This window comes from Tamandua tetradactyla, chromosome 4 (genome assembly GCF_023851605.1).
Source record: "Tamandua tetradactyla isolate mTamTet1 chromosome 4, mTamTet1.pri, whole genome shotgun sequence".
In the NCBI taxonomy this organism is placed as follows: Eukaryota; Metazoa; Chordata; class Mammalia; order Pilosa; family Myrmecophagidae; genus Tamandua; species Tamandua tetradactyla.
In genome coordinates, this window is record NC_135330.1 from 104,726,522 (window position 1) to 104,743,415 (window position 16,894).

The 16,894-nt window shown below is 34.0% G+C and overlaps 1 protein-coding gene across 2 annotated transcripts in view; it reads right to left on the minus strand.

Moving 5' to 3' along the window:
- Positions 1 to 16,894, minus strand: part of INTS6 (integrator complex subunit 6) — a 112,887-nt gene that overhangs the window by 85,616 nt on the left and 10,377 nt on the right. For both annotated transcript variants that reach the window (XM_077158117.1, XM_077158116.1), the window contains one exon: positions 6,725 to 6,814. In XM_077158117.1, the coding sequence (XP_077014232.1) occupies positions 6,725 to 6,814 (90 nt within the window). The remainder of the gene's footprint in view (positions 1 to 6,724; positions 6,815 to 16,894) is intronic.

Here is a 16,894-nt window from a genome sequence, read left to right on the forward strand (position 1 = left end):
ATGATACTATATAACTGCTATAATGGTAGAGGTTGGAAACATCCAGGGGAGCACAGAGAAGAAAGTCATGACCTCCTCCTCCTGGGGAATTTGCAAGTGATACTCTTTAGAGAGCACATAATATTCTCTTCTCTGCACTTAAATGAGATTTTGTAACCTAAAATACAAGAGATAGGGTGTAAGAAGCCAAACATTCCTAAATTATTTAAAGGATGACTTTAAGTTTCAGAGACACATGAAAGGTTTAATTAAAAGGATGAGAAGAGTATATTCATGTTCTTGGTAATATTGAACCTGAGGGTGGAACAGAAAGGAATGAGAATTAGTGTTCTGAATGTGCTAATTTTATAATTCAGGGGTCCTGTGGAGCCAGTGTCCATGCCAGCTACCTAAGGAATTAAGTTCATACATTTATGTTAAACAGCTTCAGTCAAATATTTGGGAAATACAACTCAATGTTATTTTTTTCAAAATGGGAGGAATTTATACTCGCTTGTGTATGGCTCTGTATTTATCTATTTTTTCCATAATATGGAGATTTCCAAAAGGATCTATTAAATAATTTACTAATTTCATACACACCAAAAAAGACTGGTGGACCTTTCCATCAACTTTTGAGAAATGACAAGTTAAAAGGTAAGACCCTGATCTGTAGTCATATGAATACACAGAACTAACCCAGACACTCATTCTCTATTAGCCTTTTCCATTATTGAACACCTGCCGCAAGAAGTTATAAAAGTAGATGCAGAAGGTAATGTTAGAAATCTAGATCTGGATAAAGGGTATATAGGAGTTTTTTGCATTATCTTAGCCAACTTTTCTGTAAATTATTTCTAAATTAAAAAGTTAAAGATGTTAAGAAAAAAAAGCAGAAAGGGGAATTATGGTGTATACATACAATGGACTACTGAGCAGCCACAAGAAGGAATGAAGTTGTGAGGCATGCAACTAGGTAAATGAACCCTAAGAGCTGTATGTTGAATGAAATGTCAGGAAAAAAAGACAAACATTGTCATGCCTCAATCATATGGAATAACTTTAATTTAAAAATTTGATGAACTAAAGTCAAGAGCATGGGTGATCAGGCTGGGGCCTATTATAAAGGGTCCTAGATTGTAAGCTCTTACAGCAGTCACATATATTCATGAGGTGTAACTGTTAATTCTAAATTCTGAGCTCCTGAGCTGTTTGTATACAACATAATCTTTCCCAAAAACTTTGGGTACCTATGTGACACCTGTGACTCAGAGTCAGAGCTTTGCAACAGTGTAAGTGAGTAGTAGTGGTGAGTAGGAACTGTTTAAAAGGTTGAAAAAGGGATTAGACTTCAACTAGAGATATGAATGAAGCTGATCTGGATAGGACAAGGGTAGATCAGAATAAAGGACGTTGTCCATAGTTTAAAACTTCAACTTCTGGGTAAGACTAAAAGGAGAGATGTTTATTTGCTGCAAAATTTATATTTTGGGTAATGCCATCTCCTAATTTAACTTCTATGGTCAATTTAGTTGAACACCGTAAGTACATGAAATTTTGAATAGGGAGTGAGATTCTGTTACTTTGTCCAGGTTAGTGTGATGCCCCAATAAATCCCAGAGCAATCTGGGCAGTGACTAAAGAAGTACTTACAAAGTCCCCTTTGGGGAATGAAGAGAGAGGAGGAAATACTCAACTTCTCCATTTGGAGAATTTCGAATACTCTTGCAAGCAGTGGGGATAACCAAATCAAAAGGCTGAGTCCTCAATTTTGGGGTTGACCCCTATGAAACTTATTCCTGCAAAGGAAAGGCTAAGCCTACTCAAAATTAGGCCTAAGAGTAACCCCCAGAGAATCTCTTTTGTTGCCCAGATGTGACCTCTCACTCTAAGCCAACTCAGCATGTGAACTGCCTTTCCTCCTAAGTGTGACATGACTCTCAGGGGTGTAAATCTTCCTGGCAACGTGAGACAGAAAGCCTGGGTCAAGCTAGGAGCCAGCATCAAGAGATTGAGAAAGTCTTCTTGACCAAAAGGGGAAAGAGAGAAATGAGACAAAATAAAGTTTCAGTGGCTGAGAGATTTCAAACAGAGTTAAGAAGTTATCCTGGAGGTTATTCTTATGCATTATACAGATATCCCTTTTCAGTTTATGGTGTACTGGAGTGGCTAGAGGGAAATACCTGAAATTGTTGAGCTGTGTTCCAGTATCCCAGATTCCTGAAGGCAATTATATAAAGATATTACGTTTACAATGTGACTGCGTGATTGTGAAAACCTTGTGTCTGATGCTCCTTATATGCAGGATATGGACAGGTGAGTAGAAAATATGAATATAAATAAAGAATAGGGGGGAAACAGGGTAAAATAAATTGGGTAAATGGAACACTAGTGGTGGATGAGAAGGAGGGGAAAGGTATATGGCATGTATGAGTCTTTTCTCTTTTTATTTCTTTTTCTAGAATGATGCAAAAGTTCTGAAAATTGATCATGGTGATGAACACACAACTATATAATGATACTGTGAGTCACTGTTGCACTATGCATAGAAAGTATGTGTCTCAAGATTTCTCAATTAAAAAAAAAAAAAGAAGTAGATGCAATCAATGCCTGATAGTTGGTCTTAAGAAGCTAGGAAAGCTACTAAGAAGGCAAAATTGCTTCATGTTAAAACCCAAAAGGGTTTTTTTTTTTTTTACTGGAAATAACTTCTTTAGAATGTTAGTCTCCAAGGTAATTGTAACAATGATGAAGAGATGTAGAAGGATTCTTCAGCATATAGAAATTTCAGTATTTGAAAGATAATACTACTACTAGCACTTTCAAGGAAGGGAAAAATAACTGCTACACTATTCTGGAATGCCATTCATCACTAAGATACTGGCATGATTTCTTCTGGGCCGCTTTATTGAGCAATATAGCTAGCCACCTGTTCCTGAATCTTAGTACAGAAGAGTTTCCCACTGTAAAGCAGTTAGAGAGAGGATCTTTGCAGGGAATAAAAACCAGAAACATTTTTTAAATAATTATATTATTTGTTGATTTTACCAAAGCATTTAATACATCATTAAGTAAAGATGATAAATTGTACTATGAATATTTGGCCACAGGTATTACTACCTCTAATATAAAGATTACTACTTTGAAGATAAGCAAGAGTTTTCTTGCGTGTCAGAATTCAAAGTCCTGTCTACCTCACTCCCTCAAAAAGTGAAAATATTGCAAACAACCACTTTTCCCACAGCTGCATTAAAAAATAAGAGACAAAATCACACACATACAATTTCAAACCAAGTGGTCATCAAAAATTTAGACACAGAAACCAAAAGTTCTAAACTAGAAACACATTCATGACACCTCAAAGAATGACTTGGACTTTGATTAAATGAGGCTAAAATTAAAGTCATGAATTGATTTAAAATGATCAGACACCTCCTGATTTCCACCTGAGATACAATGCCATTACTCTTCTTTCGCAAACATAACACATTGCCAAGTGGTGAGCTATTACAGAGAAGATGGTATCCCTATATTCTTATGACAAACAAGTTATTAATTGAGTCATTTTTGGTCTGTACCAAAAATGGACTTAGCCAGGTGAAGAGACAATGTAAATTTTTCCACTAACTATTTTCTCGGCTCAAAACAACTTTATAACCAGTCTTCTCTGTCAGGTTCACAGATGTGTACTAGAGCCACACCTTCTCCAAATCATCCACGAGATCCTGGAATTCAACCAATCAAAAATGATTTATGACTATAAAAATTCACATTACACAGCACTTAACAGATGCACAAAATTGGTGCTGTTTAACCTTCCCTCTTCAGTGCTCCCATACACATAGTTATATATCTTTATTTCATCATTCATAAAACTGTTTAATCTCGCCCATGAGACTAAACTTAACCAGAAATTCATCTTATTAATTTCTGTTATCCTCTTTGCCCAGAAGCCGTAGAACACTGAGTTAATGGAACACTGTATAAAAAACAGAATAACTGTATCACTGTTTTATAATGTGGACAAACAAGAAAATCAGGTAAATAGAAGGTAAATTTTAAGAACACACAAAAACACAGAATCAAAGGTGCTGCAGAAGAACAGTACCAGAAAAAAAGCACTGTTCAAGGGGCTGCAATGTCTTCTTTAGAATTTAGATAAATTCTAATCTAGAGTTTGGCAGTAATGAATGTCTTAACCTTGGGACAATCAATCACTTTACCACCCTGGATCTCAATGTCCTCATTTGTAAAATAAAAGGCAAGACTAGATGCTAAGCTCTGAATTTCCTTATATGCTATGAGGATGATTTTAAAATCAGAAAAACTTATTCCTGAAAATTGGCACTAATAGAACGGATGCAACTAGTGCACCGTGTTAGCTAACAGGACTCTTGAGCATAGGATATCACGGGTGGAATGCAAAACTCCATAAATAGCAACAGGTCACATAAATAGCAGCTACAGCCAACCCAGAATAACACACACACACACACACACACTTAATGCAGAAATTACTGCTGCATTCATTCACTTACTAAATCCAAAAAGACTCAAGTTTTGCCAAAAGCAAAGTTTGGGATATTTAAAGAGAAAGAAACACTAAGACAAAATGGTTTGTTATTCCCTAATACAAATTACAATACAGATGATATTCTAGTGGGTACCCACAAAAACACACACCCACAAGAGCAAAACAAAAGCATCTTTATGCTTTTTGTAATAGAATGGCTCTTTAAAATGAATCATATAATTATTCAGGCTCGATTAGACCAGTATTTCACAATATTTTAGCAAAACCTAAGTTTCAACAATATGTACATCCGGAGTACATTCTCTCTATGCCCCACAAGATTAGTCTTATGGGACATTAAAATGAAAACGATCAAAGACATAACTAAACTTGAAAACCAAAACACCTCACAGGCCTATGTTTCAACTTCACAGCCAAAATAAACCTTTCCCTTAAAAAAAATGAACCTTCCACTTCAGATAACAAGTAGGAGCAGTACTCAATTTTGGGCCTAATGACTATTACACTTAATATAACAATGCAAACAATCAATATATATGAAAATATTCAAAATATATGAAAAAGTAGGAGGAAGTCTCATAAAATCATTATAAACAAAAACAGATCCAGATGTATATGAAGAAAACATATCACATTACAAAGGGTATTTCTACAAAAGCAGTTAAGACAGATAAACCAAATAGATAATCTCACATGCAGGAATATTTTACAACGAAAAGAAAAATAATTATTCTATGGTCATAAGTACAAGTCAACCAAAAGCATTCAGGATGAAAACAAAACAATTATTATGGCCCCTTATCAATATATTCCTGACCTTATTACTGATCCTCAGTCTTTCTTTCATTTAAATTTTTCAAAAGGAAGGGAAAGTGGGAAAAATTAATTTGAGAGTTTCAAATTCAAAGCTAAGTAATATTTCTATTGCTTGCTCATTTCAGATATAATTAAAGTCTATCATTCCCAATAGTGTCAGGACATAATTGGCTATACATATCAATAAAGTTGAAGAAAGTCCAAAAACTAATCAATTAAATTCAGTTACAGAGCATTCAAAGACTATCAAATGTGTGTAGAATATAAATTATTTAATTATAAATTATAAAACTCCCTACACCTTTGAACTTTATTTTTAAGATTTATATCAACTGTTCAAACAATTATAGCTCTTCCCCCAAATCAAGATCAGGCTGTTAAAATTCTTTACTGGTTCCATTATTCCATGACAGAACAATACTATGTTCTTTTCTTTAAAGCCCACCAAGCAATTTCACATGCACAGACTTCCAGTAACCCTATGTGGCAAGACAAGAATCAACATCTTTATTTTATAGATAAGCATACAGACTTAGGAAAGCTAGGTGACTGGTATGAAGTTAACTGCTAAAATGTTATGATTCCATGTCCAATTTGCATTCTACAATATCACATATATGAATACAATTATAAAAATTACTGAACTTAAAACTATACTTTTCCTGTTTAATCAAGCCCTTAATCAAAAATGACGAAAATTAAGATTCTAAAGCAAATGCAAACAGTAAAGAAAGCAGTCTAAACAATCTCCTTTGTATGTCAACATGTATTTAAAAATAAATAAAATGTTCAAGTGTACATCAAATACTAAAATAAAAACATTTTAAAGTTAAAAAAAAAAATCTGTTGTATTCACCCTACCACATCACACACAACCAACCCTTTACACTAGGAAAGATGCATACTAGTAAGAGTCAAGGTTAGCAACAAACCATACTGTATTTGACTTATAAAACATAAAGATGTCCAAAAATCTTCACTTTTCCTCATTTTAACCCTCTTCTGACTGCTGTATGCTAATCTAGAGCTCTCCACAGTAGAGTTCACATACAATCCATTGAAATATGGGAAAAAATTTTTAGAATAGTGTTTTCATTTTTTTTAACCTGAATATAAGAAATTTACTTCTCTAATATTTACTACGTAGACTACACTGTTACCCTCATATAAATTCATACATGCACATATATTCACAGAAGGGATTCCTATGCAAGAAAATTTGGAGACCCACTGCTAAAAGTCACAAAGAAGGCAGATATGAGCCCTAGAAGGTGTGATGACTCTAGAACACATCAAAGATAGAATGTATTTAAGGTGGTACATATTCTACAGTGCATAATACATAAAGATTTTAACTGCATTTGCATAACCCATGCTAATATAAGCAAAGCTTACCTCATCCTGTACTCCACTGGTAGTAGTCAACTTGCTCCCATCAGTAATTGTAATAATTATTGCTGGCTCCAAGAAAAAAGGGTTTCTTCCCTAAAGTCAAAAGCACATTAATCACATTAAGGTTAGTCTTTGGAATACAATTTTTCTGAGTTAAAAAGTCAAATACAAATTCAAAACACAGGGGTAAGGAAGACATTGTCTATATTTTAGAACCACAAATATGCTTTGAGACCAAAGGAAGAAAGGTTTATTTGGTTTGGAACTGAAATTTTCTTTGGCACATAATCTAACTCAACCTCTCTGTATAGCTCATTTGAACAACTGAAACACCACAGGGAGTCCAGAATAAGAAAGAGGGTCTTTAATCCTGTATAGCTTAACGTGATGCCTGGATACATCCTAGAGTATATTAAGCAGATGACCAAAAAGTATTGGCAAAGTCCCTTGAGGGATGGAAGAAAAAATATGGAACTATTAAACTTTACCATCAGGGAATCCCCTGACACTGTGTCAAACTTTAGGAACATCTAAAGCAATAAGCCATGTCCTTGATCTTGAGGCTTACTCTTGTGAAGCTTATGTAGGCAGTGGAGAAGCTTAGTCTACCTCTAGGTATGCCTAAGAGTTACTTCTGGAGGACCGCTTTTATTGCTCAGATGTGCCCTCATTCTCTCTAAGCCCAACTCTGCAAATGAAATCACTGCCCTCCCCACTATATGGAACATGCCATCCAGGAGTCAAAGTCTCCCTGATGGCATGGGAGATGACTCCCAGGGATGAATTCAGACCTGGCACTGTGGAATCTACAACTTCATCCTGACCAAAAGGGGAAAAGAAGTGTATCTAAGAAAGTATCAGTGGCTGAGAGAGTGCAAATAGAGTCGAGAAGCTATTCTGGAGGTTGCTCTTAAGCAAGCTTAAGTCAGATGTTGCTACCTATCATAATCTGCCAAACCCCAACCGGGACCATTCCAGCCAATTCTAAAGATCACCTAGGGTAATATATAAGACTCCACAAGAGTACCATGCACTAGTGTAACTTTCCAGAAACCCACAACCTCCAGATGGGTCTCTGGTCCAGATAAGTCCTGAAACCTAGAGAGCCCAGCCTCCCCAGAACATCAGATAGTTCCATTTCCCAACCCCATATACTGACAGACCCTTCCAACATGAAAAAGTCAAAATGGTCACAGCCCAAACACCCCTAAAGAGAGGGATAGAAAGATCAAAGGTGATGGTGGAGTTACACGGAAAAGATAGGATTTAACAAATGAATATGACTACTGAATCATTAAACTGTTCTTTTAGTCTCCAGTATCTTAGAGCAGCTAAAAGTAAAAACATAAAATTGTGGAATTAATGTAACCCATGTCAAACTCTGAAATCTGTTCTACAACTAATTGTGGTTCTGTGCTTTGAAATTTATTGCTTTTCTGCATATGTTATTTTTCACAAAAAAAGAAAAAAAAGTCAATTGTGATGATAAAAAAAATATTTAAGCCTTCTAGCCTCCTATATTCTGCAGCAGCTCAAAGGAAAAATGAGAGGATGGTATGGTAATCCAAGACACACTCTGGGATCTGTCCTGTAACTATTTGTTGAACAGTGCTTTAAAAACTACTGCTTTCTTATTTCTTTGCTCTGTATATATGTTACACTATACAATAAAAAAAGTTTAAAAAAGATCAAATACATTTTATATGTAGTATATACATATTTATACATTTAAAAAAGGTTTAGAAGGACATACAAACTAAGTAGTGGTTAACCCTGAAGAAGTGGGATTACTCTATTCACTTTTGTATTGTTTGATTTTTACAATGAACACCTATATTTTTGTAATTAAAATATTTACTAATTTCTGTAATGTGGAATGTAATTTTACATTAAGATATTACAAATCCCAGTAATAGACCATTTTTGCTGAGAAATTCTCTTTAAAAGGAAGACAAAATAGCAGGTGAATATTGCCATAACTCAACCTATGCCATAACTGAAGTGTCTAAAGTGAAGGTATACAGGTGGAAGGGTTATAACAACACTAGGGCTATTCTGAGCTTAACAAAATGAAAGTTTAAATTAAAAATGGTTACTTATAAGAGTGCTGGCAGAATACAAATTACGAGTAGCAGAGGCTACAGGACAGTGATACCAAGCTCTCAAATACTCTCTTTATCTATGTAAATCATTTTCATTCAAATCTCTGGACAAGCCACTCGAGTATTATGATCAGTTCTCAGTGACACATTCTGTGAGGGGCTCAGCTAAACACAAGCTTGCCTGTTACACATTAAAGGTTCTCAATTTGAGATATTAAACACATTCTGAGAGCTCCTTAATACAGTCTAGAAGTCTGTTCTAACATTAAGATTTAAAGGCTAACAGAACAGGACCCAAGGGTGTAAGCTGCAAGAGCATAAACCTTGTGTTTAAAATGGAAGATATCAAATTCTCGGCTAGTAAGGATGTTCAAGGAAAGACTGACTGAACTTTTGCTGGATGTGATGGACAAGAGCGTGACAAGCTTCAATGTGCAATGAACCAGTCGGAGATGTTGAAAAAATGCAATTCTGATTCAGTAAGCCCAAGATAAGAGCCTAAGAGTCTGCATTTCTAACAAGATTGCAGGCTAGAATTGTAGGGATGTAGAGGGTCATACGCACATAAAATATTTTAGAGTCCTATAACCCCTCCATTTCTATTACTCAATTCCTAGCATATTACAGTATGTATTCAACATTTGTTGAATCAATTTATACTTTCCACATACAGCAATTATACGATCATCATTATAAAATGGGGGGTGGGGTGGGAGACCTGGTAGATTAAGTATCTTGATCGAGCAACACAATTTCTAAGTGGCACATATATTATTCAAACTGGTGCCCAAGAAACAACGGTTCCAGGAAAAAGCGTCCTCTGGTCAAATAAAATTAAAATATATTGAATGTAATATCTCATCCTCTAGAAGATTTCAAATGCAGAATACCATTTAAATGTCACAAAAGTCTTACAAGAAGAAAATAAGAATTAATTTACCTTCTTTTCCTCCTCTACAATACTCATGTTAAATGGAATACATTTTGGGAAACATTACAACTCTAATAATGCAGATCTTCTTTGTTTCCCTCAAGTGAAACACTGTCTTTTCCCTACCACAATCTATCCAATTCCTATTCATTCTCTAAGGCCCAGTTTACATCTTCCTTTTCTTCCATGATCCCTTCCCTGACTACAACAGCCTTCAATAAAACTTCCTCCCTCACCCCTCTCCAAATTCTAATAGTGGTCATTTTCAAGTTTTAATTAAAGAAAAAGATAAATATTTCTTCAAATAAAACTGATATATATGGAGAGGTTTCATGGTGTACATTTTGAATACACCGTCCCTAAAGCATCTATCTTTCTCTCTCATATAATCAGATAGATAGCTAGATAGAGATCATCTTGTATGTATCTGTATCACGTGTTTGAACATACAAAGACAGGGATCAGGTCATATTTCTTCCACAGGACTAAACAAAAACTAAGCAGATTTAGAATTTACTCAAATTTCAACAAGCCTTAGAAAGTGTATATGTGTGTGTGTGTGTGTGTGTTACCTTTACCTCAATATAAATCAGTGCTTCCCAAACTCAATCCATAATTCATCAATCAGCTGGGCTACACGGGTATAAAAGGGAAACACCATCTTTCTTGCATGGTTTTCCAGCCAGCCACTCCACTGTCTCCTCATTCACATAAGTCTTCAAACATGTACTGAGTGGATACTGTACATCCAGCATATATATATATATATATATATATATATATATACAAACATAATACATACATATTCATATATACTAAGAAACTCTCCTCACTTTCTTGCCCTCAGCCAATAGCATTTTAACTCAAAAATTGACAAAAGGAGATAAAGAAAATCAAGGATGCCTCGCCTTCTTCAAAACTACATATTTAACATTCACCCTTAAGTGGAAACTACTTTTGCTCACTTGCTGCCTTTCAAAAACAGATATACAAGTCACCACACCATGGCTCAAATACTAGTAAATAGAATCTTCTGTATTGCCTATACATTTTAACAGGAGTCAATGTCAGATCTTGCAATCAAATGTCTGACACCCATCCATTTTTATTCCTGAGTAAGCACACTGCGAAATACCCCTCTTAGGACAGAGAATTAGTCATACTAATAATTTCACAACAATTAACCACGTAATAAGACCTTTATGGCTGATGATGCCCACCAAAAAAATAATACATATTTTTTAAAGGACCAAAATGTGTAAATTTAAGTTAAAGCGAATTAAAACTTGGCAAAGTCTTTGAGTTATTAAACCTATTTATGTTACATTCAAACATAAAAATCAACATCAATTTTTTCAAGATAAAACAAAGCTTTTAGCTGCAACTTTAGAATATTACCATTATTTCACACTCTCCACAGAAGCTATGCCTGTAGTTACTGTAATAAGCAGGCTCTTCACAGCAATAGAACACATATATTTGTTCAACAAACACATAGCATTTGACCCTAAAAACTGGGGGACATAAAATACTCAGGGAGATTAAATGATATAACCAGATAAGCGGCCATAATCTTGTAAACCTTCCAACTCTAAATCAATCTTTTTGCGGCATCTAGAGGTTCTACTGGTAGCAGTTGAATTCTCTTGGATACAATTCAACATCAACACAGGTTGTGCCGTATTCACCCAACAATGGTGTTTCAATCACGTATGGTGGGTTGTGTGGTTTTTAATATATTCTGCTGCACTGAAATTAACTACGGAACTATTTCTTTACTTCCTTTCCTGTTGCTAATTCCTTGTCTGCCAACTTTTCTCTATTTAAATCAATATACTTTCGTTCAACGCAAACACACTGAAACAACAAAATACGGTTTATAAGTGTTTACTACTGAAAAAAGTATAAACTTCAACCAATTTTCTAAGGGTACGTATACAAACACAAGATAAAATAATGTTTTTTAATAGCTTTGAATTTTGGAAATTCATATAAAAATCAAAGGAAGAAAAAAGTTATAAAAAAAATCTTTGCGCTGATTTAATTATACCCTGTTGTGACTATAATCCCTTCCTAAGATGAGTTTGGCCAAGATCACACTTAAAAAAGCAATAATATTAGATAATATAAAAATCAGGGTATACTAAATGAATGTCATTTATACACAAAAGGTGGTAGGTTCTGTTTGTTTTTTATTTATTTCTTCTGGAAGTCTTCCTACTTCTACATAGAAATACTTGAAATTAACAAATTTATATAAGCATAAATTTCCTAATTACCAATAAAAAGGCCTCGGTAAAGAAAACATGTTGCTTCAGGTTTCCCTATGTACAATTTTTCTTTTTTGGCATGCTGGGGGTTCATTCTTCTCTGTGTGAATATACTGTTATCACAATATCATGTGTTAAATTTTCTTTTTCCTATGATAATTTCACAGTCTGTCTTCTGCCTTGTTCACTCACTCTTGGTGGGAGCAAAATAACTAGCATCTTCATCAACCTTGGTTTTTATCCAGCAAACTAAGATTGTTTGCCAGGATCAAGAGATTATTCTTTTTCATGTGTTTATAAAAGGTAAATTACCTTTTCAAAACTTTAAGTTACAGTTATGATTTAATCACTTTAATACAATGTTATTAACTGGAAAATACTATGCTATCTGGTGCCAAGCCTCTGCAGCTCAATAACTCTCAAATTCTTACCTTTGAAAGCAATTACTTTATATTTTTATTCTTAAAACCATGTTCATGAAATCACTAAATTTGGGGACAATCCATATTAGTAAAATTTCCTCAAAATTTGCGTTGGCCATAAAGTGATAAAGTTTTTATCATAATTATAAAATCACACTCACACACCCTCTGCTAGGACAAAGTCAACCAGTAGAGGGACTACAAGTTAACTTTTGCCATTAGCAGATTAAACTAACTTTTCACTCAGACCAGTGGTTTTTAGCCCAGAGAAATAGTCACATCACTGGAAAATATTATGCCATGTATAACATTCTACCTTAAGAGCTGAAACATGTAATTTTCTATTTACTAATGGAAATCTCTTTATCATTTAGTAAATCTCAAATAAGAGTTCTGTCATAAGGCAAATAATACAAATTTTCACATCACTTGAGGTTTCCTATCATAGTTCTCAATAATTGAGCATTATATTGAATAACTGAATATTATCATGGTATTAAGTAATTAAGACATAAAATCTCAATAACAAGAAATTTTAAGTAATATAATGTAATTAGATCTTATCCACTGGAAGCTATTTTGTTTTTACAAAGAAAATGCTTTTGACAATGTTGTTTGCAAAGTTTTGAAAATGTAAAAATAAGGTAATTTCCCCCAAATATAAACTAACTGAGTTCTTATAATCAGAATTATTTCAGTTTTACCCAAGGAATGAAAGATATGATGGAGAGATAGCAGGGATTTAATAATGTGCTCCTACACATTACAGTGATTATTTTCTAAAACAAAAGATGACATTGAGGGAAAGTCCATAAGGATTCAGTGGCTATCTCCACGGCAAGACCAAAGTGCCCAAGTTCTTCCAGCACCACCCTGCTCCTCCATGCATGCCTACCTGCCCTTGGGACAATCCACAGGGAAAGCAGCTAGTTTTCCCGTAGCCTAAGGCTCCCACTGAAGGGGTCGGCTATCAGGCTCTCCTGTGACAGCATCTTCAGGTAGCCCACACCTATTATTGTCTGGCTGTTTTGCTAGACCCAGGAAAGGAAGATATATTCAAAACTATGACCATTACAAATTAACACATGAGATGTTTTAACATATATCCCTATGCTAAAGCATACCACCTAGCAAGAGAAGTCAAGAACTTGTGCTTTTTTTACTCTAATACTCCTTTTTCAAGTAAATAACAGCAACAACAAACAAAAATGAGGAAAAACGGTTGCTGCCTTGATAGACAAGTACTACATCACTAAAGGGTCTTATGCATACACTGGACAAGTTCACAGAACTGTTGTTAAAAACTCTGAAATGGTTAAATTGCTAAACAAGATGATCTGAAGGTTCATTTATTTACATCTGTTGAATCTACGTAGATAATAAATGTATTTTTAAAATGAAGTCTGTATTGTCTAGCCCACTACTTTCTGCTACTCTACAACTATGGGCAAGAAAGAGGTGACAATATGTTTCTCTAAAATATTAGAAACCATCTCAAATTCCTTTAGAAACTTTTTTTGACACTGGCTATGAAATTTGTCGAAATTCAGATTCTATAAAGCAAGTATTAAAATATGGAAACATTAACATTAAACATAATCTTCTACCACTTTAACTTTAATTTTATGACAGAAGTATCTTAAGATCCAGCTCACATCCAAAGACTTATTAATCTTAATACAATTATACAGAACTGAGGAAATATGCCTCTTTTAATACAAAGCAAGGCAACTAGAATAACATTCTTCAAACCAATACTGCTCAAACCTCAGACATTTGCCTATAACCACCACAATTTCTGCCACGTCTGCTAATTGCCCATAATAATATTCAGCTAATATTTTTCTTTAAATTGGTTCTGATTTTTTAAATTTATATCAAATTATACCAACTGCTATGAAATCATAGTTTTGATGTGCTAATTATTTTCCTATTGAGTAAATGATTATCACTATTAATATTCAGCATTTTTTTAAAGGTATAGGATGGTTCCATTATTTTATGGGAATGAATATACTAGCTAATTACATATTCCAAATAAAATATAGTAATTATTTAAATTGATAAAGGCCTGAGGTGTTACATTTAAATCAATATCCCAAGGCCAGAAGTTTTGTTTGCTTTAAAATTCAGTTAAGTTTAATTCTTTAATTGTTAAGATTTCACATAGTGTAGAATAAATAAGTCTTCTGAGATAAGAATTCAGAATAAAATATTCATCTTAAGAAATGAACATTCTAAAAATAATACCTTTGACTATATACAAAAGATCTCTGAAGATATATATTAGAAACTTATTAACCATGGTTGCCTATGAAGAAAGGAAGTGAGCGACGGGTCTAACTTTTTATAATGACTCAACTTGTTTTTAACAGTTACAAATACCACTTATTACCTATTCAGAACAGATAAAATTCTTTAAAATTCAAATGTGCTTGGTATTTCAAAAGAAAGCACTTTTTTAAAAACCTGCTAATATATAAAAACCTGGCATCTTAGAATACAATAATGTCTGTAACTATAGAAGAACATGTTAAAATTTCACATTAAATACATTTCAGTTTCAAGGAGCTCCATTATACAATGGTGCACCAAGTTCACTTAACTATGCAATTCTTTATGAAGAAAATATAACAGCATTAAAAACAGATGATATAACAAGACTTAAATAAAACTAAGAGGAAACCCCATTATTTTATTTTAACATAACGACTAAGGAACAACATCCTGCAGTTTGATTTAAATACCAGATCAAATAGTAATGAAATAATAAATAGAAGAAATATTCACCAGAAGAGAAGAATTAAAGGTTGACTTTGTAAAAAAAATTAACCTTAAGGACACTCAACTGATAAAGCTAAGTAACACTACATCAAAGGACAGTAATATAAATTCACTATCTGTAACATTACCTAACAATTTGATGGAATTTAAAGTAATTACATTTGAACTAGACTCGAACTGGTTTTGGCATTACCTAAAAGGAAGAAGCAGGCCAACAGCATTAATGCTAACAGAGAAAGAATAATGGAGGCATCAGAAATATAATTTTAATAAAGAAAAACAGTAATCTGGATAATCCATCCATTTTATCTAAGGAGTAGGCAACAGCAAAGCAGCAAAAAATGTTCCAACGAAGTACGTAACAATAAACCTATCAGAAACATGGCAGGCAATGTTTCTGTAGATTGGGAAAAGCTTCAAAAGAGAAAGAGGAGGTATAACAAAGAAAATAGGATTTAACAAATGAGTATAACTGCTGAGTCATTATTTTATTTTATTTTATTTTTGTGTACGGGCAGGCACCAGAAATCGAACTCGGGTCTCTGGCATGGCAGGCAAGAACTTTGCCTGCTGAGCCACTGTGGCCCACCCTGAATCACTATATTTTAATATTCTTTCCAGTCTCCAGTGTTTTGGAGCAGCTAGAAGGAAAAATCTAAGATGTAGAATTGTAGGCCATGACAAACTCTGTAACCTGCTCTGTAATTACTTGTTGAAGTGTGCCTTGAAAATTAATGCTTATTTCTCTGCTTTGTGTATAAGTTATATTTTACAATTAAAAAAAAACTGTTAGGAGAAAAAAAGAGGAAAAGGAAAGAAAAAAGAAAAAAAAAGAAAACCCAAGGTGTGAACATATTTTCATAAATAAATCATCCAGATCTGCCTATTCTATCAAGATCAATGATATCTTTGGGTTGTTGATTGCCACCAAATCTATAATACTTGCCTCTGCAAAAATCTAGTTAAATCACACCTTGAACTCAGCACTGAACTCAATTTAAACATCTTGATAAGCAGCCCTTAAATGAAGAATAAAGGAAGTGGATCAAGAACCATACTAGTGGGCGGGCCATGGTGGCTCAAGCCAGAGGACCCGGGTTCAATTCCCGGTGCCTGCCCATGTTAAAAAAAAAAAAGAACCATACTGGTTATAGCCCCTGAATATCTATACTCTTTATTCTAATCAATTCCCATAACCAGTAGTAGTTCTATGAAAAAGATGGAATTCTCTGAAAACTTCCTACACAAATATCTTAAAGAACACAACTAAAAATGAAAAACTGCCTAATAAGCATTGCCTATCAGGAAGGTCAGCAATAAAGCATTAAATTGAAAACGGGAAAAAAAATTCATGATAAGTATGCAGAAAAATTCTACAGTCTATTGTTTTCTATATACTATGGCTGAAAGCCAAACTGAAAATAATTTAATTGGGTAAGACATAATGTCAGACGATGTCAGTGTTTAGGAACTCTGCTTTGGAAAAAAAATGGATTTTTAATTTTTAGAATAAGAACTGAGCGGTAACCCAATTTTATGATTTTTAATTTTTAGGGTAAGAACTGAGTGGTAACCCAATTTCATGAAGGAGCAAATAGTCAAATTTCTTCAAATCCATTACATTGGTACATATACTTGAGTATAATATTCTGGAAATCCATTCT